Raw genomic sequence first — 21,009 nt, forward strand, 5'->3', positions numbered from 1 at the left:
TACATCCAGGGATTTTTCTATGACCTTTGCCTTTGGGAACTGAGAGAACAGCCAGGGAGGCTTAAAGCAGTAGAAGCCTTTGGTTAGGATGACCCTAGGTTGACCTTAATATGCCAGAGAGGCTCACAGGTTTCTCTTTCGTCATTAAATCTGCTCAAAGGACTCAAAGAACGTGAAGTCCTGTGGCTTAGTCCTGTCATTTTCAAAAGTCGTGTCGACATGCATTGGATTTCCCAAGGAGATGACGATGAAAATCACCCGCACTTCTCTTGTTAGTAGTTACTCAGCTCCATGTGGCCATTCCATACCGAAGCAATGAGTTTTGGCCTTCCCTGTTGAAGTGTAGGTTTCCAGAGGCCGGGCTCCGACCTGAGTGTCTCCATCTTGCCCTCGTGCCAAGCAGGTGCTCGCTTAAATGTGGGTGAATGGCTTCTTCTACTTCTCCTGTATTCACATGCTCCCCACTCCTTCACATGTTGGCCGCCTACTTTCATAGAGCAAGAGACAATCCGTAAGACACGTGGGCTACCTTAGCTCTGTGGGAGGAGGCTCTTTCCTCATCTCCTGTTCTCTTGTCTCCTTACATCCGGCAGCAGGGCCGTGGCCAGCACTGCTGCCACGGGCAGCTTTTCAGCCAGACAGGGGCCACTTATCATAGACTGGGGTGATTTCTCTTTGGGTTCTTCAGTTTTGAGACCTCCATTTCCTGGAGGCCCTGCCTACTCCTCTATCCACAATTTAGTTAAGTAAGTTTGCTGGGACTGCCTTTCCTCCTCTGCAAAAGAGCATCTACCTCACAGAGTCCTTGGGAAGATTACATCAGAAACTTGTAAAGCTCTTGGAATAGTCCCCGACACATAGTAAGCACTCAATAAATGTTAGTTGTTTTTGTTGCCATTATTATTATTGATTACAGGAGGAAATGATGGAGCGAGACAGAACATGTTTGAGTTGACCAAGGATCAAGACATCGTTTTAGGAAATGAGAGTTACAATCTGGCTTGTTCCTTAAATTTTCAGCCCCTGAAGAAATCTCTTGCCTGGCTCTGTCAAAGCTTCTAGATACTCTGGGCACAGATTCTGTAAACTGTACACTTCAGATCAAGGATTTTTTTTGAAATTATTAGATAAAAAGAGCCCAAAGAGTTTCAGTTACTGTTCAGGGCCCAGCCGAGGAAGAACCGAACAACTTACTGCATGGGCCAGGTCACGTGGTCCCAGGTCCCAAATTGCTTTCTCCCTCTGTAAGAAGAAATTTTAAAACCTAAGCAGAAGGAAGAAACCCACCAAAAAATTCCATTACTGAAGGTTTTCTCTTTCCTCTTTTCACTTAGGCAACAAAGTGGAATATCTTCAAACGAAAACCGAAACAAAATGCCAACTTTGAAAATCCATTCTATTCCGAGGTAATTTTTAACAATTTTTCTCAGCCCAGGCATTCTTTCTTAGTATTAACTTGCTAAATCAGGCATACACTCAGATGATTCTGAGCAAATTGGCCAAGATTGGTCTTCTTCACACAAAACCATTTCCCATCACGTCGGGGGAATAAATGGCTGATTCCTGTTTCTTTGTGGCCTTAGATGGAGAGTGAACCAAAGGTTGGTGCTGCTGTGACCCCACCTCCATCACCTTCTCCCCCTGACAAGATTTCTTGGAAGAAAGGCCCAAGTCCAACCTACAGTGCAACAGAAGACACATTTAAAGACACCGCAAATCTCGTTAGAGAAGACTCTGAGGCATAGCTGTGCCAGCTATTTAGGGAATAATTAGAAACACACTTTTGCACATATATTTTTTACAAACAGATGAAAAAATTAACATTCAGTACTTTATTAAAAAGATATTTTTTCCCCTGTACTCCTGTAGTTGGAAATATTTGTGGAAACAATACCTTGTGTGTCTTTTTTACTCATCTCATATTTTTACAAATAATTATCACAATGTACTATATGTATATCTTTGCACTGAAGCTATCTGAAGGTAATGCTATAAATATATTGTATATTTGTAAATTTTGGAAAGATTATCACATCATTAAATTTGCTAATGAAAGTATCTGCTGAATTGGAATTGGGTTCTTCAGCTTTGAGACCTCCGTTTCCTGGAGGCCCTGGAAATTGGTTGAATTGCTGAATTGGTTGGTGATCATTACATTAAATGATCCATTGGGACTTCCCTGGTGGCACAGTGGTTGAGAATCCGCCTGCCAATGCAGGGGACACGGGTTCGAGCCCTGGTCCGGGAAGATCCCACATGCCGCGGAGCTACTAAGCCCGTGCGCCACAACTACTGAACCCACGCGCCTACAGCCCGTGCTCCGCAACGGGAGAGGCCACTGCAATGAGAAACCCGTGCACTGCAATGAAGAGTAGCCCCTGCTCGCCGCAACTAGAGAAAGCCCACGCACAGCAACGAAGACCCAACGCAGCCAAAAATAAAATAAACTAATTTAAAAAAAGAAAATGATCCATTGAAGAAAGGAATTGACTTGGGGCCTTTAGCCATGTCAAAAGAGGAGGCACCATTCATAGTCCCTATAGAATTATCAAGGAAGGGAATCCAGGCCACTCCTGGGTCCGTTTTCACACATCAGCACTTAATGTTCAGTATTATATGTAACCTGATGAATAGCGTAATGATAGAGATGCAGATAACGCAGTAGGTAGAAAAGCAATTCAGTCCCACCCTCGTGCATGTTTGCGTTGTCTAACCAGAACACTGTCTCCTGTGCGTTATCTCGCTCGCCGCCAAGCCAACACTTTTATTTTAATGTCTGAGAAAGTCCCATGTCATTAAGTGTAAGTGTCCTGCAAAGAGTTTGTATCTAATCGCATGAAATTTCATTTGATGGACCATAGGGTGATTGACACCCTTGCCTGGCATCTCAGGTGGTCACCTACCCTAGAAACTGGAGCTCAGGAGCTGAATTAACTGAAAGTAAATCTGTGTCTTCATAAAGGAAGGTGCAAAACAAATACCGGTTAAGCAAAGCCTCAGCTGGGTTTGTGTTTCTGTGTGTGAAAATTTCCTTATACTGACTATTTATTTCCTCAGTTGAACATGAATAGAAAGGGAAACCGTTCTTATTGAGCCTTTTTTAGGTCCTTGGCAAAATCGTTCATTTTGAGGAGCGTAGCCCTCCTCTTGAATAGCGGCTGTAGTCTCCACAGCGGGAACCGTGGCAGGAACACACAGTTTCCACACTAAGTAGGTAGGATTCCTGGCTTTCTGTGCTAATATGGCACATCTTTAAAACAATGAATGAACGAGTGTATGAATGGATGGATGGATGGGTGAAACATGTACTACTGATGATTTTATTCCCGAGTTCTCAAAATTTTTTTTGTTCATATTTTGAGTGCTTATTGTAAATTACTTGGACATGTACTTTGATTAGAAAGCAAATGGAAATGATGCTGCTGAAAATTTTCTAATAAATGTGTATTTTATCAGACTTGTTCTGTGTGTTTCATAAGCCCGGGTCATGAATCAGTTGTATTTATTTATTTATTTTTGGTACGCGGGCCTCTCACTGTTGTGGCCTCTCCCGTTGCGGAGCACAGGCTCCGGACGCGCAGGCTCAGCGGCCATGGCTCACGGGCCCAGCCGCGGATCTTCCCGGACCGGGGCACGAACCCGTGTCCCCTACATCAGCAGGCGGACTCTCAACCACTGCGCCACCAGGGAAGCCCAAATCAGTTGTATTTTGCTGTGCAGAGAGCTTTGGGCTTTGAGTGCTAGGCAGCTGGGGAACCAGGAATGCCCAGGGTTCAGGGAGGGGGGGGGGAAGAGGAGGAGGAATCCACAGCTCACACAGCCCTAACAGGCCTGGCGGGGTGAGCTCAGGAGAGTAAACTGTAGGTTTCTGGGACTTCCCTGGCGGTCCAGTGGTCGAGACTTCGCCTTCCAATGCAGGGGGTGCGGGTTCGATCCCTCGTCGGGGAGCTAAGATTCCCACATGCCTCGTGGCTAAAAAATCAGAAAACATAAAACAGAAGCGATACTGTAACAAATTCAATAAAGACTTTAAAAATGGTCCACATCAAAAAAATCTTAAAAAAAGAAAACAAACTAGGTTTCCACCTGAACTCTGGTCGGGCGATCCCCTTAATTGCCTTTCAGAGTCACCCATTTCCCCCTACCTTTTTCCTCCCTCACACCCTAGGCCCTCAGCCTTTTCCCATTTCGGATCTAACTGTGATGGGAGAGCAGCGAGCACGGTCACAGCTGGAGAGGGTTTTGTTCAGCCTGGGATTCGGGCTCCAGTGGGGTGCGTGAGACGTATCAGTCCACGAAGTGTGAAGTCAAGAGTAAAAGGGAGCTCAAAACTGGCTGTGATTTCCAGCTTTGATATTTGTCTCAGGCCTTAAGCGCAATAAGAAATTATTCTGGGGAATTTAAGGAACGAGAATTAGTTCCCTGCTTAGCTTCATTTGTGGGTCTCCCCAGAAAGGAATCAGAAAGCCTGCTGCTGCGGTTCTGTTCTCTCCCGTGTGAGCTGGCACTTGCGGGTCAGAGCGTCAGTGGGAGGGTTGCCCCTGCCTGGTTGGCTCTCCCAGCCCAGGTCCTGCCCCTGCTTTACTCTCTCCAGTCGGAGCAGCTGGTGGGAAGTTGTGCAAGGTTGGTGGGGGTAACCTGGAGACAGGGTGCTGTTTAGAGGATGAAAAAGCTGATGTTATTCAGCATCTCATCACATGAAGCAGGAACAATTTTACTAGCAGAAGTGTATTACTGCACAATGTAAGATCACAACCATGAGCAGGTGTGTCCATAGGAAGCTGTCAAATCACACTGGTCATCTGTCCAGGGCTTCCCATTGATTTTTTTTTTTTTTTTTTTACTATTTATTCCTTTCTTCCTTCATTCATTGATTCACTCACTCACTCATTCACTGGCCTGTGTTCTTACCAGCATTCAGTTGCAAACATATAGACATAAGAGACCATGAGTTTAAGGAAAATATGTGAGAGGAGAACTTTTAGTGGAGAATTCCATCCATTAACTTTTTTTTTTTTCCTGAATTGGGAAAAGATCACTATTATTTGATTTTTGAGGTGGAGTATCTCAGGCTGGCTCAAAGATGAGAGCTAGTTAGGCCCTGGGGTTAAGGAGTAGTCTGAGGAAGCTGGTTAGAGATGCACATTCTGGAGAGAGCCCTGGCCTCACAGCCTGTAGCCCTGGGTCGTCCTTTGAACTCTCAGCCTCTCTTCAGTCTTCCCCTCTGCATTCATCAAGGTCACAAGCCACACGTCATACTGAGGATAACATATGATTATGTGTTTCTTTTTTTTTAAATTTAATTTTTATTTTATATTGGTGTATAGTTGATTTACAAGGAAAAGAGGTTGGACGTATATGAAAGGTCTGAAAAGCCTGGGAAAGGAAGGCCAGCTCTGGAGAGCATTGCCTCATGCTACTGGTGGCCCTAACCACGGCCATCGCAAGGTGGGGATCAAAAAAAAAAAAAAAATCACCTGGGTGTGTCAACTCCTGAATTTTACCAGCCTTGCTGAGGGCTTTTAGTGACACCAATTCTGTGCCTCTTCCTGGAAGTGAATTCAGAGCATTTCGTGTGAAAATCAAGCTTCTGCATTCACTTTGTGTCCATGACATTCTGGAATAAGTGATAGGAGACAAAATAAACAGGTCTCTAGAAACTATTCGACGTCATTGAGTTATCTTAGCTAACAATATCACCAGTCATAGAATGCTCTCCCCACCTTACGCAGACCAGAGAGGAAGGGCTCATATTTCTGTTCCTCTGATAACTAGTGTCCCCTAATGACAGTCATTTGCCAAGAGCACAGTTTCCCAGCCAATTACTTTCATCGCGGGAGCTGGGTCACGCGCCTGCTGCTAATCTCCGAAGCTCAGCTGCACCTTCTATGAAATAAAGAGGTGGGCTGTGAACGGCCGGTGTGAAAACATATGTAAAGAGTGTATGCAGTGCTTCCGGGAAGATGGCGGAAGAGTAAGACGCGGAGATCACCTTCCTCCCCACAGATACACCAGAAATACATTTACACGTGGAACAACTCCTACAGAACACCTACTGAACGCTGGCAGAAGACCTCAGACCTCCCAAAAGGCAAGAAACCCCCCACGTACCTGGGTAGAGCAAAACAGAAAAGAATAAACAGAGACAAAAGGATAGGGACGGGACCTGCACCAGTGGGAGGGAGCCGTGAAGGAGGAAAGTTTTCCACACAATAGGAAGCCGCTTCGCGGGCGGAGACTGCGGGTGGTGGAGGGGGGAAGCTTCGGAGCCGCGGAGGAGAGCACAGCAACAGGGGTGCGGAGGGCAAAGCGAAGAGATTCCCGCACACAGGATCAGGGCCGACCGGCACTCACCAGCCCGAGAGGCTCGTCTGCTCATCCGCCGGGGCGGGCGGGGCTGCGAGCTGAGGCTCCGGCTTCGGTCGGAGCGCAGGGAGAGGACTGGGGTTGGCCTTGTGAACACAGCCTGAGGGGGCTAGTGCACCACGGCTAGCGGGAGGGAGTCCGGGGAAAAGTCTGGACCTGCCGAAGAGGCAAGAGACTTTTTCTTCCCTCTTTGTTTCCTGGTGCGCGAGGGGAGGGGATTAAGAGCGCTGCCTAAAGGAGCTCCAGAGACGAGCGTGAGCTGCGGCCAAAAGCGCGGACCCCAGAGACGGGCATGAGACGCTAAGGCTGCTGCTGCCGCCACCAAGAAGCCTGTGTGCGAGCACAGGTCACTCTCCACACCTCCCTTCCGGGGAGCCAGTGCAGCCCGCCACTGCCAGGGTCCCGGGATCCAGGGACAACTTCCCCGGAAGAACGCAGGGCGCGTCTCAGGCTGGTGCAACGTCTTGCCGGCCTCTGCCGCCGCAGGCTCGCGGCGCACTCTGTGCCCCTCCCTCCTCCCGGCCTGAGTGAGCCAGAGCCCGCGAATCAGCGGCTCCTTTAACCCCGTCCTGTCTGAGCGAAGAACAGACGCCCTCCGGCGAACCTACACGCAGAGGTGGGGCCAAATCCAAAGCTGAGCCCCTGGGAGCTGTGAGAACAAAGAAGAGAAAGGGAAATCTCTCCCAGCAGCCTCAGAAGCAGCGGATTAAAGCTCCACAATCAACTTGATGTCTGTGGCATACATGAATAGACAACGAATCATCCCAAATTGAGGAAGTGGTCTTTGAGAGCAAGATTTATGTTGTATAGCTTTGCTTCCACCATTTGTCCTAGGGTTCTATCCATCCGTTTTTTTCTGTTTTTTTTCTTAATAATTATTTTTTTATTTTAATAACAATTATGTTTTATCTTACTTTATTTTATTTTACTTTATCGTCTTTCTTTTTTTTCATTCCTTCCCTCCTTCCTTCCTTCCTTCCTTCCTCCCTCCCTCCCTCCCTCCCTCCTTTCTTTCTTTCTTTCTACTTCTACTAATTCTTTCTTTCTACTTTTTCTCCCTTTTATTCTGAGCCGTGTGGATGAAAGGCTCTTGGTGCTACAGCCAGGAGTCAGTGCTGTTCCTCTGAGGTGGGAGAGCCAACTTCAGGACACTGGTCCACAAGAGACCTCCCAGCTCCACATATCAAACGGCGAAAATCTCCCAGAGATCTCCATCTCAACACCAGCACCCAGCTTCACTCAACGACCAGCAAGCTACAGTGCTGGACACCCTATGCCAAACAACTAGCAAGACAGGAACACAACCCCACCCATTAGCAGAGAGGCTGCCTAAAATCATAATAAGTCCACAGACACCCCAAAACACACCACCAGACGTGGACCTGCCCACCAGAAAGACAAGATCCTGCCTCATCCACCACAACACAGGCACTAGTCCCCTCCACCAGGAAGCCTACACAACCCACTGAACCAACCTTAGCCACTGGGGACAGACACCAAAAACAACAGGAACTACGAGTCTGCAGCCTCAAAAAGGAGACCCCAAACACAGTAAGATGAGCAAAATGAGAAGACAGAAAAACACACAGCAGATGAAGGAGCAAGATAAAAACCCACCAGACCTAACAAATGAAGAGGAAATAGGCACTCTACCTGAAAAAGAATTCAGAATAATGATAGTAAAGATGATCCAAAATCTTGGAAATAGAATAGACAAAATGCAAGAAACATTTAACAAGGACCTAGAAGAACTAAAGATGAAACAAACAACAATGAACAACACAATAAATGAAAGTAAAAATACTCTAGATGGGATCAGTAGCAGAATAACTGAGGCAGAAGAACGGATAAGTGACCTGGAAGATAAAATAGTGGAAATAACTACTGCAGAGAAGAATAAAGAAAAAAGAATGAAAAGAACTGAGGACAGTCTCAGAGACCTCTGGGACAACATTAAATGCACCAACATTCGAATTATAGGGGTTCCAGAAGAAGAAGAGAAAAAGAAAGGGGCTGAGAAAATATTTGAAGAGATTATAGTTGAAAACTTCCCTAATATGGGAAAGGAAATAGTTAATCAAGTTCAGGAAGAACAGAGAGTCTCATAAAGGATAAATCCAAGGAGAAATATGCCAAGACACATATTAATCAAACTGTCAAAAATTAAATACAAAGAAAACATATTAAAAGCAGCAAGGGAATAACAACAAATAACACACAAGGGAATCCCCATAAGGTGAACAGCTGATCTTTCAGCAGAAACTCTGCAAGCCAGAAGGGACTGGCAGGACATATTTAAAGTGATGAAAGGGGAAAACCTGCCACCAAGATTACTCTACCCAGCAAGGATCTCATTCAGATTTGATGGAGAAATTAAAACCTTTACAGACAAGCAAAAGCTGAGAGAGTTCAGCACTACCAAACCAGCTTTACAACAACTGCTAAAGGAACTTCTCTAGGCAAGAAACACAAGAGAAGGAAAAGACCTACAATAACGAACCCAAAACAATCAAGAAAATGGGATTAGGAACATACATATCAATAATTACCTTAAATGTAAACGGACTAAATGCTCCCACCAAAAGACACAGATTGGCTGAATGGATACAAAAACAAGACCCATATATTTGCTGTCTACAAGAGACTCACTTCAGACCTAGAGACACATACAGACTGAAAGTAAGAGGATGGAAAAAGATATTTCATGCAAATGGAAACCAAAAGAAAGCTGGAGTAGCAATTCTCATAGCAGACAAAATAGACTTTAAATAAAGACTATTACAAGAGACAAAAGAAGGACACTACATAAAGATCAAGGGATCAAACCAAGAAGAAGATATAACAATTGTAAATATTTATGCACCCAACATAGGAGCACCTCAATACATAAGGCAAATACTAACAGCCATAAAAGGGGAAATCGACAGTAACACATTCATAGTAGGGAACTTTAACACCCCACTTTCACCAATGGACAGATCATCCAAGATGAAAATAAATAAGGAAACACAAGCTTTAAATGATACATTAAACAAGATGGACTTAATTGGTATTTATAGGACATTCCATCCAAAACCAACAGAATACACATTTGTCTCAAGTGCTCGTGGAACATTCTCCAGGATAGATCATATCTTGGGTCACAAGTCAAGCCTTGGTAAATTTAAGAACACTGAAATTGTTTCAAGTATCTTTTCTGACAACAACGCTATGAGACTAGATATCAATTACAGGAAAAGATCTGTAAAAAATACAAACACATGGAGGCTAAACAATACACTACTTAATAACGCAGTGATCACTGAAGAAATCAAAGAGGAAATAAAAAAATACCTAGAAACAAATGACAATGGAGACACGACTACCCAAAATGTATGGGATGCAGCAAAAGCAGTTCTAAGAGGGAAGTTTATAGCAATACAATCCTACCTTAAGAAACAGGAAACATCTCGAATAAACAATCTAACCTTGCACCTAAAGCAATTAGAGAAAGAAGAACCAAAAAACCCCAAAGTTAGCAGAAGGAAAGAAATCATAAAAATCAGATCAGAAATAAATGAAAAAGAAATGAAGGAAATGATAGCAAAGATCAATAAAACTAAAAACTGGTTCTTTGAGAAGATAAACAAAATTGATAAACCATTAGCCAGACTCATCAAGAAAAAAAGGGAGAAGACTCAAATGAATAGAATTAGAAATGAAAAAGGAGAAGTAACAACTGACACTGCAGAAATACAAAGGATCATGAGAGATTACTACAAGCCACTATATGCCAATAAAATGGACAATCTAGAAGAAATGGACAAATTCTTAGAAATGCACAACCTGCCAAGACTGAATCAGGAAAAAATAGAAGATATGAACAGACAAATCACAAGCACTGAAATTGAAACTGTGATTAAAATTCTTCCAACAAACAAAAGCCCAGGACCAGATGGCTTCACAGGCGAATTCTATCAAACATTTAGAGAAGAGCTAACACCTATCCTTCTCAAACTCTTCCAAAATATATCAGAGGGAGGAACATTCCCAAACTCATTCTACAAGGCCACCATCACCTTGATACAAAAACCAGACAAGGAAATCACAAAGAAAGAAAACTACAGGCCAATATCACTGATGAACATAGATGCAAAGATCCTCAACAAAATACTAGCAAACAGAATCCAACAGCACATTAAAAGGATCATACACCATGATCAAGTGGGGTTTATTCCAGGAATGCAAGGATTCTTCAATATACACAAAACAATCAATGTGATAAACCATATTAACAAATTGAAGGAGAAAAACCATATGATCATCTCAATAGATGCAGAGAAAGCTTTCTACAAAATTCAACACCCATTTATGATAAAAACCCTGCAGAAAGTGGGCATAGAGGGAACTTTCCTCAACATAATAAAAGCCATATATGACAAACCCACAGCTAACATTGTCCTCAATGGTGAAAAACTGAAACCATTCCCACTAAGATCAGGAACAAGACAAGGTTGCCCACTCTCACCACTCTTATTCAACAGTTTTGGAAGTTTTAGCCACAGCAATCAGAGAAGAAGAAACAAAAGGAATCCAAATCGGAAAAGAAGAAGTAAAGCTGTCACTGTTTGCAGATGACATGATACTATACATAGAGAATCCTAAAGATGCTACCAGAAAACTACTAGAGCTAATCAATGAATTTGGTAAAGTAGCAGGATACAAAATTAGTGCACAGAAATCTCTTGATTCCTATACACTAATGATGAAAAATCTGAAAGTGAAATCAAGAAATCACTCCCATTTACCACTGCAACAAAAAGAATAAAATATCTAGGAATAAACCTGACTAAGGAGACAAAAGACCTGTATACAGAAAATTATAAGACACTGATGAAAGAAATTAAAGATGCAAACCCAAATATATGGAAAGAAATTAAAGATGGAGAGATATACCATGTTCTTGGATTGGAAGCATCAACATTGTGAAAATGACTCTACTACCCAAAGCAATCTACAGATTCAATGCAATCCCTATCAAACTACCAGTGGCATTTTTTACAGAACTAGAACAAAAAATTTCACAATTTATATGGAAACACAAAACACCCCGAATAGCCAAAGCAATCTTGAGAACAAAAAACGGAGCTGGAAGAATCAGGCTTCCTGACCTCAGACTATACTACAAAGCTACAGTAGTCAAGACAGCATGGTACTGGCACAAAAATAGAAAGATGGATCAATGGAACAGGATAGAAAGCCCAGAGATAAACCCACACACATATGGTCACCTTATCTTTGATAAAGGAGGCAGGAATGTACAGTGGAGAAAGGACAGCCTCTTCAATAAGTGGTGCTGGCAAAAGTGGACAGGTACATGTAAAAGTATGAGATCAGATCACTCCCTAACACCATACACAAAAATAAGCTCAAAATGGATTAAAGACCTAAATGTAAGGCCAGAAACTATCAAACTCTTAGAGGAAAACATAGGCAGAACACTCTATGACATAAATCACAGTGAGATCCTTTTTGACCCACCTCCTAGAGAAATGGAAATAAAAACAAAAATAAAGAAATGGGACCTAATGAAACTTAAAGCTTTTGCACAGCAAAGGAAACCATAGACAAGACAAAAAGACAAACCTCAGAATGGGAAAAAATATTTGCAAATGAAGCAACTGACAAAGGATTAATCTCCAAAATTTATAAGCAGCTCATGCAGCTCAATAACAAAAAAACAAACAATCCAGTGCAAAAATGGGCAGAAGACCTAAATAGACATTTCCCCAAAGAAGATATACAGACTGCCAACAAACACATGAAAGAATGCTCAACTTCATTAATCATTAGAGAAATGCAAATCAAAACTACAAAGATACCATGTCACACAAGTCAGAATGGCCATCATCAAAAAATCTAGAAACAATAAATGCTGGAGAGGGTGTGGAGAAAAGGGAACTCTCTTGCACTGTTGGTGGGAATGTAAATTGATACAGCCACTATGGAGAACAGTATGGAGGTTCCTTAAGAAACTAAAAATAGAATTACCATATGACCCAGCAATCCCATTACTGGGCATATATCCTGAGAAAACCATAATTCAAAAAGACACTTGCACCCCAATGTTCATTGCAGCACTATTTACAATAGCCAGGACATGGATGCAACCTAAATGTCCATCAACAGAGGAATGAATAAAGAATATGTGGCACATATATACAGTGGAATATTACTCAGCCATAAAAAGAAATGAAATTGAGCTATTTGTAATGAGGTGGATAGACCTAGAGTCTGTCATACTGAGTGAAGTAAGTCAGAAAGAGAAAGACAAATACCGTATGCTAACACATATATATGGAATTTAAGGAAAAAAAAAGTCATGAAGAACCTAGGGGTAAGACAGGAATAAAGACACAGACCTACTAGAGACAGGACTTGAGGATATGGGGAGGGGGAAGGGTAAGCTGTGACAAAACGAGAAAGAGGCATCGACATATATACACTATGAAATGTAAGGTAGATAAGTAGTGGGAAGCAGCCGCATAGCACAGGGAGATCAGCTCTGTGCTTTGTGACTGCCTGGAGGGGTGGGATAGGGAGGGTGGGAGGGAGGGAGACGCGAGTGGGAAGAGATATGAGAACATATGTATATGTATAATTGATTCACTTTGTTATAAAGCAGAAGCTGACACACCATTGTAAAGCAATTATACTCCAATAAAGATGTAAAAAAAAAAAGAGTGTATGCAGCCCACTGCCCGGCACAAAGTAAGCTCTGAATCTGCAGTAGCCATGATTATGATCATTTATTGAGTGGAAGAGAAAGGAAGAGGTTTTTTTAAAAAGGGAGATGTAGTTTTTAAAGCTCCTTGGTGATTTTAACATGACGCGAGGGTTAGAACTAATCTAAATAGAAGAGGCTAATCTTCTTTAATTTTCTTTTTTTTTAAATGAAGGATGTTATGGGGGTTGTCAAGATTTTCTCCTGGCCTTTGGAAGAATGCACAGATCTTGTCTGTAATGAGGCTGGAGTGAAGATGATAAAACGTAGGGTCTCATTTTATTGTCACTTAAGGGTAATGAGAAGGCAATAAAGACCCCTGATGTGAAAGATGGGAAACCTGAGGCTGAGAAAGGGAAAATGCATATTCAGGTCACAGCATGGGGAACAGACCCACATTTCCTGTTCCAACAATCCAGGGGTAGGACCCTGCACAAAATTCCCAGTGTCCCTCACCCAGCCCTTCGCTGAATTAAAGAACAGGTTGATGGAAGAATTTGTTCTTCTATCCCTTTCCATGGTTCCAGACACCAAGGGCCTTTAATTATGTTCTATTAGTTTCCCTGAACCTCATTGTGGCTGTAATTCCTCAGGAGGCCTTTTGGGGGCCTGGGAAGAGGAGAAGACTGGAGCATCCTGAACCTTCCTGACACGACTTTTACTGCAAGACAGGTAGGATGCAGTCTATTTCCAAGAGTGCAGTTGTATATTTATTGCTTCTAGGTTTTCGTTTGTTGAGTTTTTATCTTTTTTGCAAATTTAGAATTTAGAGGATAAGCAACCTCGAGCTGTTCTTGGCAACAGTGCTTTGCCACCATTTTCCAAATCTTCAAGGGACCAGATTCATTCAGTGGAGGGCAATGGAGACTTTATTTGCTGCACAGAAGATGGTTCCCCACATTATGGAGGTAGTGCCTAGACTTTGGGTGTGGGGAGTCCATTTTTCTGTCGTTGGCCCTTGCCCAGGGCCTCGTGCAAATGGCTGACACAGACCTCAGTCACATGGGCAAGGAGCCCTTCTCCTGGAGAGAGTGAAGCTCTAAGTGGCCGTGTGACCTTGGGTAAGTCGTTTCACCTCCCTGCTGGTTAGTAGCTTTACCTGGAAAGTGAAGTGGTTGGACAAGGTTATCGCTACGTTTTCCTTTAGTATTCAAGTTGGACGATTTCTCTCTGCTTCAGTCTTCATTTGGAATTTGGTTCAATTCAAAAATCACTGCAGCTGTTTCTGTAAGTTCTAAGCCTGTTATAGCAACTTCAAAGAAGACAGATTCGATTATAACTTCTTAGTTTTTATCCTCAAATGCTGTCTCTCTCTAGGTGAGTTATCAAAGAGATGCATTTTAGAAAATCTTTTTTTTTTTTTTTGAAGTATCTGAAAGCCTGCCTGTCAGTTTCAGGGCTGAAAGTTGCCATGAGGGGTTTATTTTTGCAGGAAACTCCTACAAACTTCGTTTATAGAGCCAAGGCTGCAGGGGCCTTTCATGGGACCCCGGGTCCATAAGGAGTTTCCTAAGGTACATGAAGGGACCCTAGTCAGAGAGTAAGGCTGGCTGGAGGACCAGGAAGTCATCTATGAAGAGCCAGTGGCATCTTGCAGACTTCTAATGAGATGCGAGGCCCATAAATGGGCTCTGGATTAAAGAACAGATGAACCTAGAACTAAAATAAACTAATCATGATTTTCAATTCTTTGAATGTTAAACTTGAATTTATTTTTCAATTGTGGTAAGATACACATAATGTAAAATTTTAAATTTGGATTTTTAATCATTGGTCTGACATCTGGAGCTGTTTTTTTTGTTTGTTTGTTTTTCCAAGACGGCCTTAGAAAGCTTCCTGTAATGGCTTTGAAAATCACTGAGGCATGGTATTCCTTCTAATATTCTGACTGTGTCAGAGCCCGTGAAAAGACAGCAGGAAACACAGCTCAGCCCAGGCCAGCAGGAAATGCCCTAGTCACCTACGTTGGCCACATGAGTTACTTCTCAGAATGGGTTGAGCTGGGGTGTTCAGAGTGCAAAGCCGCCAGTTAATAACTTAAGCAAATGGCCACCCACGTCCTGATTTAGGAGTCAGCCATGGCATCTGGGAAGGTGAAGTAGGGTTGGAGCCAGGGCTCTTTCCCTAGCTAGCTGGCTGACCTTGCAAAAGCTGTTGAGTTTCTCTAAACTTCTGTTTCTTACCTAAAAAAAAATGAAGATAAATTCCATACGGCTCTCGTGAGGATAGTATTTATTAATTCATTCTACAAATATTGAATGAGCATCTACTAGGTACCAAGGAATAGTATCAAGTAGTAACAGCTAACATTTCCTGAGCACTTTAAGTGAAGTATCTCATTTAATTCTGGAAGATTTATACTGGAAGTACTATTTGTACCATTTTACAGATCAGTAAATGGAGGGAGGGGCTTCCCTGGTGGCGCAGTGGTTGAGAATCCGCCTGCCAGTGCAGGGAACACGGGTTCGATCCCTGGTCCGGGAAGATCCCACATGTCGCGGAGCAACTAAGCTCGTGCGCCACAACTACTGAGCCTGTGCTCTAGAGCCCGTGAGCCACAACTACTGAGCCCACGTGCTGCAACTACTGAAGCCCACACGCCTAGAGCCCGTGCTCTGCAGCAAGAGAATCCACCGCAGTGAGAAACCCACGCACTGCAATGAAGAGTAGCCCCCACTTGCCGCAGTTAGAGAAAGCCCGCACGCAGCAACAAAGACCCAACACAGCCAAAATAAATAAAATAAATAAATAAATAAATTTAAAAAAAAAGAAAACGGAGGGAGACCACAGATAGGAAGATGCTGTTTTTTAAAAAAAATCATGAAATTATATTTTGATAATTATAGTTATAAAATAATTCTATAATTTTGTGTAAATTACAAAACACAATACAACAGGCTTTGGCACAAGATCGTGACCTAGGAAAAATTTTCCTTTACTTCCTCCATTTTATGTCTGTGAATCCTTAGTGACCTATACTGTCCAGCAACAACAGCTATAAGAGTAGGTATTCACTGTAGCTTTCCTATGGGCCAGGACCCTTCCTAAGCACTTTCCAAGTATTAACTCATTTAATCCTCCCAACAGCTCTAGGAAGTAGATTATTATTATTATCCCCATTTTACAGATGAGGAGACTGAGGTAAGAGAGGTTAAATAACTTGCACAAGGTCTTATAGGTATTAAGTGTTGGATCCGGGACCCCACCTCAGTCTAGTCCCTGGGTCCACACTCCACACCATTGTGCCACACTGAGTCCTCACATAGGCAGACAAGGAAATATCCTGCCCTACCCAGCCCCGACTTAACTCCCTCTCCATCCCCTTCCCACTCTGCCCTGACTGTCCAACAGTTTCCTAGTCTTAAAAACCTTTCCAAACTCCTATCAAAACTTCCTGTCCAAAGGAAGCCTTCAGTGACTTGTATTCTATTGATGGCAGGTCAATGCTTTCTAGCCCCTGTGGGTTAGTGTCTTGACTTCAGTTAATGCTAATGCGATTTAATAAGAACCCTTGGAGGAGAGGGCTCTGGTCACATGAGGGACCTCCTTGGGCTGGACTGGCTCCTGGGTGCTCCTTCCCCAGTTGGGTGCTGGCTTCTTTCCCTATGAAGGGCCACGCCAGCCCAGCCCACCTGTGCCATCCAGCATTAACCTTTTCTTCATGCAATCATTAGCCTTTAAGTATATAATTAATCAACGCCTTGATTTATTCTGCAGAGAAATAAATCTGCCAGGACAGGCTGAATATTCCTGGTGTGTCTCCTGCTGTGTCTGACCGTGAGGCTCTTGTTTCTGAGAAACAAAAGAGGCAGAAAAATGTGAAAGGCAGGCGAAATGATTTTTCTGAGCTCTGTCTCAAAACGGATGGTGGAGTCAAACAGCTAGGACAGCTAACCCTACCCTAAATGTTATTTGTAATTTCCCGGGCAGGGAGGGAGGCTGTGTGTGTGTGTGTGTGTGTGTGTGTGTGTGTGGTGTGTGTCTTTCTTTAATCAAGTGAGTTTCACACCCTTTTTCTGCCCTCACAGGACCTTCTAAGCTCACCTCCATTCTAGTCCTGGTATACATTTTAATAATCCCTTTTCTTGTCTCTCTCTCCAACCCTGTGTCAATGTCCCAGGGACAGTGACCATCTTTCACTCCTCTCTCCATAGCTCCTAACATTGAACCTGGCGCTTAATAAGTGCTGAATAAATCTTAGTTAAGGAAATTAGTAAAAAAAAGTTAAAGGCTAAGGCAAGAAAGAAATCCATCAAATCCTGAGCCTCCAGTGAAAGATGCATGATCTCACAAGCACGTTCGTATCCTGTGTACCTCGCGGGATGGTTCAGAGCTCATGTGTGTCAGGTGACTTTGGTCACGATCAGGTGCCATTTAAATTTGTACTTTGACTTTTTTCTTCTAAGCTCCTGGGACTCATCAAGGCTTCTTATTGAATAGAATGGTCAAATGTGTGGGCATATACCCTGAGAAAACCATAATTCAAAAAGACACATGCACCCCAATGTTCATAGCAGCACTATTTACAATAGCCAGGACATGGAAGCAACCTAAATGTCCATCGACAGGTGGATAAAGAAGAAGTGGTATATAGATACAATGGAATACTACTCAGCCATAAAAAGGAACGAAAATGGGTCATTTGTAGAGACGTGGATGGACCTAGAGTCTGTCAGACAGAGTGAAGTAAGTCAGAAAGAGAAAAACAAATATCGTATATTAAAGCATATATGTGGAATCCAGAAAAATGGTACAGATGAACCTATTGGCAGGGGAGGAATAGAGACGCATAGGTAGAGAATGGACTTGTGGACACAGTGGGGGAAAGGGGGGTTGGGGTGAATTGGGAGATTGGGATTAACATATATTCACTACCATGTGTAAAACAGATAGCTAGTGGGAACCTGCTGTATAGCACAGGGAGCGCAGCTCGGTGTTCTGTGATGACCTGGAAGGGTGGGATGGGGGGGGAGGGAGGTCCAAGAGGGAGGGGATGTATGTATACATATAGCTGGTTCACTTTGTTGTACAGCAGAAACTAACACAACATTGTAAAGCAACTATATCCCAATTTTTAAAAAAAAGACATCTGAAGAGTTAACCTCATGCTCTTCCAGAAAGATGACTGAGAGGAGATGAGCTATTACTAAAAGCTCACCTGGAGGTAGGCAGGGAAGCTCCGCCCTTCCCGTGTCACTCAGCCCCTAAAACTTACCAGTGCTCCATATATACAATGGAATATTACTCAGCCATAAAAAGAAACGAAATTGAGCTATTTGTAATGAGGTGTATAGACCTAGAGTCTGTCATACAGAGTGAAGTTAAGTCAGAAAGAAAAAGACAAATACCGTATGCTAACACATATATATGGAATTTAAGAAAAAAAAATGTCATGAAGAACTTAGGGGTAAGACAGGGATAAAGACGCAGACCTACTGGAGAACGGACTTGAGGATATGGGGAGGGGGAAGGGTGAGCTGTGACAGGGCGAGAGAGAGTCATGGACATATACACACTAACAAACGTAAGGTAGATAGCTAGTGGGAAGCAGCCGCATGGCACAGGGATATTGGCTCGGTGCTTTGTGACCGCCTGGAGGGGTGGGATAGGGAGGGTGGGAGGGAGGGAGACGCAAGAGGGAAGAGATATGGGAACATATGTATGTGTATAACTGATTCATTTTGTTATAAAGCAGAAACTAACACACCATTGTAAAGCAATTATACCCCAATAAAGATGTGAAAAAAAAACTTACCAGCGCTCGTGTATAAGACAGGGCTGCGGAGAGCCACTCACAGAACCAGGCTGGCTGTCTGGCCTCTTGAGACCAGGCTGGCGAGGAGCCTAGGCCTGCGACAGCTGGTGTCCGCCGAGCAGTTGGCACATGCTGTTCTGTACAGAGGCCCTCATTCAGGGGGTGCACCAAGCTGAGGGAGGTACTGTTATTAGCATCCCCATTTTATGGAGGAGGAAACTGAGTCATGGAATTAAAACAGGATCGTTCAGCCAGGAAGTGGCAGAGCCAGGTTTTGAACCCAGGAGCTTTGACGCAGAGTACGTTTCTAACCAGGGTCAGAACTGCTTCCTGGTTCATCTCTATGACCTGAGACACGACGTAATGGAAAGAGTCCTGTTCCAGGGAGGAAGAGATCCAAGTCTCAGTCCAGGTTGGCCAAAATTTAGCGATGTGATCTCAACAAGTTACCTGCTTTTTGTGTTTCTTAAAAGGAGATTGAAGATCACTGCTTTACAACCTAAATATCCATTGACAGATGAATGGACAAAGAAGATATGGTACATAGATACAATGAAATATTACTCAGCCATAAAAAAGAATGAAATAATGCCATTGCAGCAACATGGATGGACCTAGAGATTATCATACTAAGTGAAGTAAATCAGACAGAGAAAGACAAATATCATATGATATCGCTTCTATGTAGAATCTAAAATGTGACACAAATGAACTTATTTACAAAACAGAAAGAAACCCACAGACATAGAAAACAAACTTATGGTTACCAAAGGGGAAGGTGGGGGAGGGATAAATTGGGAATATGAGATTAACAGATACAAACTACTGTATATAACATAGGTGAACAACAAGGATTTACTGTATAGCACAGGGAACAGTATTTAATACCTTGTAATAACCTATAATGGAAAGGAGTGTGAAAGAGTATATATGGATATATGTATAATGGAATCACTTTGCTGTATACCTGAAACATTGTAAATCAACTATACTTCAACAAAAAAAATGAAAAAAAATTAATTTTTAAAAAAAAAGATCACTGCTTTAAAGTCTTTCATAAAGGAAGACCCTCTTTAATTAATTACATGGGACCCATGCTTTGAAAGTAACATTAATCAAAAGAAGTGTATTTGTTGAGTAGCAATTACCTTGTTTTCCATTTTGAATTACTGAAGTCAAATTAGAGTTTGACTCAGTTTCAGTGAGGTCCTGCTTGTGCATTTCACCTAGTTTCCACCTTCTGTTTTCCTGTGTCCCAGTCCCATCATGGATTATCTTTCTTAGTCTTAGCCACCATTTTCTATGTAGTAAGTCTATCTTTTTACTCAGTTTTGTCTGTCTCTCCCTCCAGAGTGTAAGCGTCTGTGTGGGCCAGCAACTCACCGCCTTATTCTCCTCTGTATCTTCAGGGTCTAGCACCTAACAGTTGCTTGATGAGTTGTTGGACTAATGAATAAACTGACTTATAGGTATTGACAAGCCTGTTAGCTGAGGCTATTGAAGAGTAAGCACACCATTAATCTGGCTTTTAACAATATTGAAAATAACTTGAAGAGCTCCATTTTTGCTCTTTAAAAGTCTGTAGACTCTGGGTTGGGAAAGGCTGGATGGCATGACCTCTAAGCTCCCATCTGCTTCTGAAATTTCACAACCCAGTGGTTTTCCTTTGTGAAGGCGGCTGGAGAGATTCACTGAAGGCGGGACGCTAGGAGGTGGTTTTCCCCACTGATGTAATTCACGGGAAGTAGGGAATGCTCTGGTACCACCCACTAATACCCATCTGTCTCCAAGCAGGGTGACCCCAAGGCCAGATGACAGCGTAACTGTATTCATTCTGGAGAGACGTCCGCGGTAGCAGAACTTCTTTAAAGGTCCCAATTGATAGCAAACTGATAACCTTTCTGCTCAGTTAATGTATAAGTTGAAGGAATTAGAAAAAATTATCCTCTCTCCTATACATATGAATGATTCTTAGATCTATCCTTTTACGAAACTAAATATTAATATTATGGGACCTCATGAATGCTGTGGAAAGCCATGTGTACAGCTATAAGGATGAGTGGGACGAAGGCAGGCTGGGGAGAGGGAGAAGCTCAACTCTGAGGCAGTTGCCATGAGGCCTCAG

The 21,009-nt window shown here is 42.9% G+C and overlaps 1 protein-coding gene across 1 annotated transcript in view; it reads left to right on the top strand.

Annotated features, from left to right (window-relative positions):
• LRP2 (LDL receptor related protein 2) overlaps positions 1-3,457 on the top strand; it is a 174,523-nt gene extending 171,066 nt beyond the window's left edge. Inside the window, exons 78-79 of the mRNA XM_060151182.1 lie at positions 1,335-1,406; positions 1,584-3,457. Of these exons, the coding sequence (XP_060007165.1) occupies positions 1,335-1,406; positions 1,584-1,745 (234 nt within the window). The 3' untranslated portion in view covers positions 1,746-3,457. The remainder of the gene's footprint in view (positions 1-1,334; positions 1,407-1,583) is intronic.
• The last annotated feature ends 17,552 nt before the right edge of the window (positions 3,458-21,009 follow it).

The sequence above is a fragment of the Lagenorhynchus albirostris genome, chromosome 6 (genome assembly GCF_949774975.1).
Source record: "Lagenorhynchus albirostris chromosome 6, mLagAlb1.1, whole genome shotgun sequence".
Classification (NCBI taxonomy): domain Eukaryota; kingdom Metazoa; phylum Chordata; class Mammalia; order Artiodactyla; family Delphinidae; genus Lagenorhynchus; species Lagenorhynchus albirostris.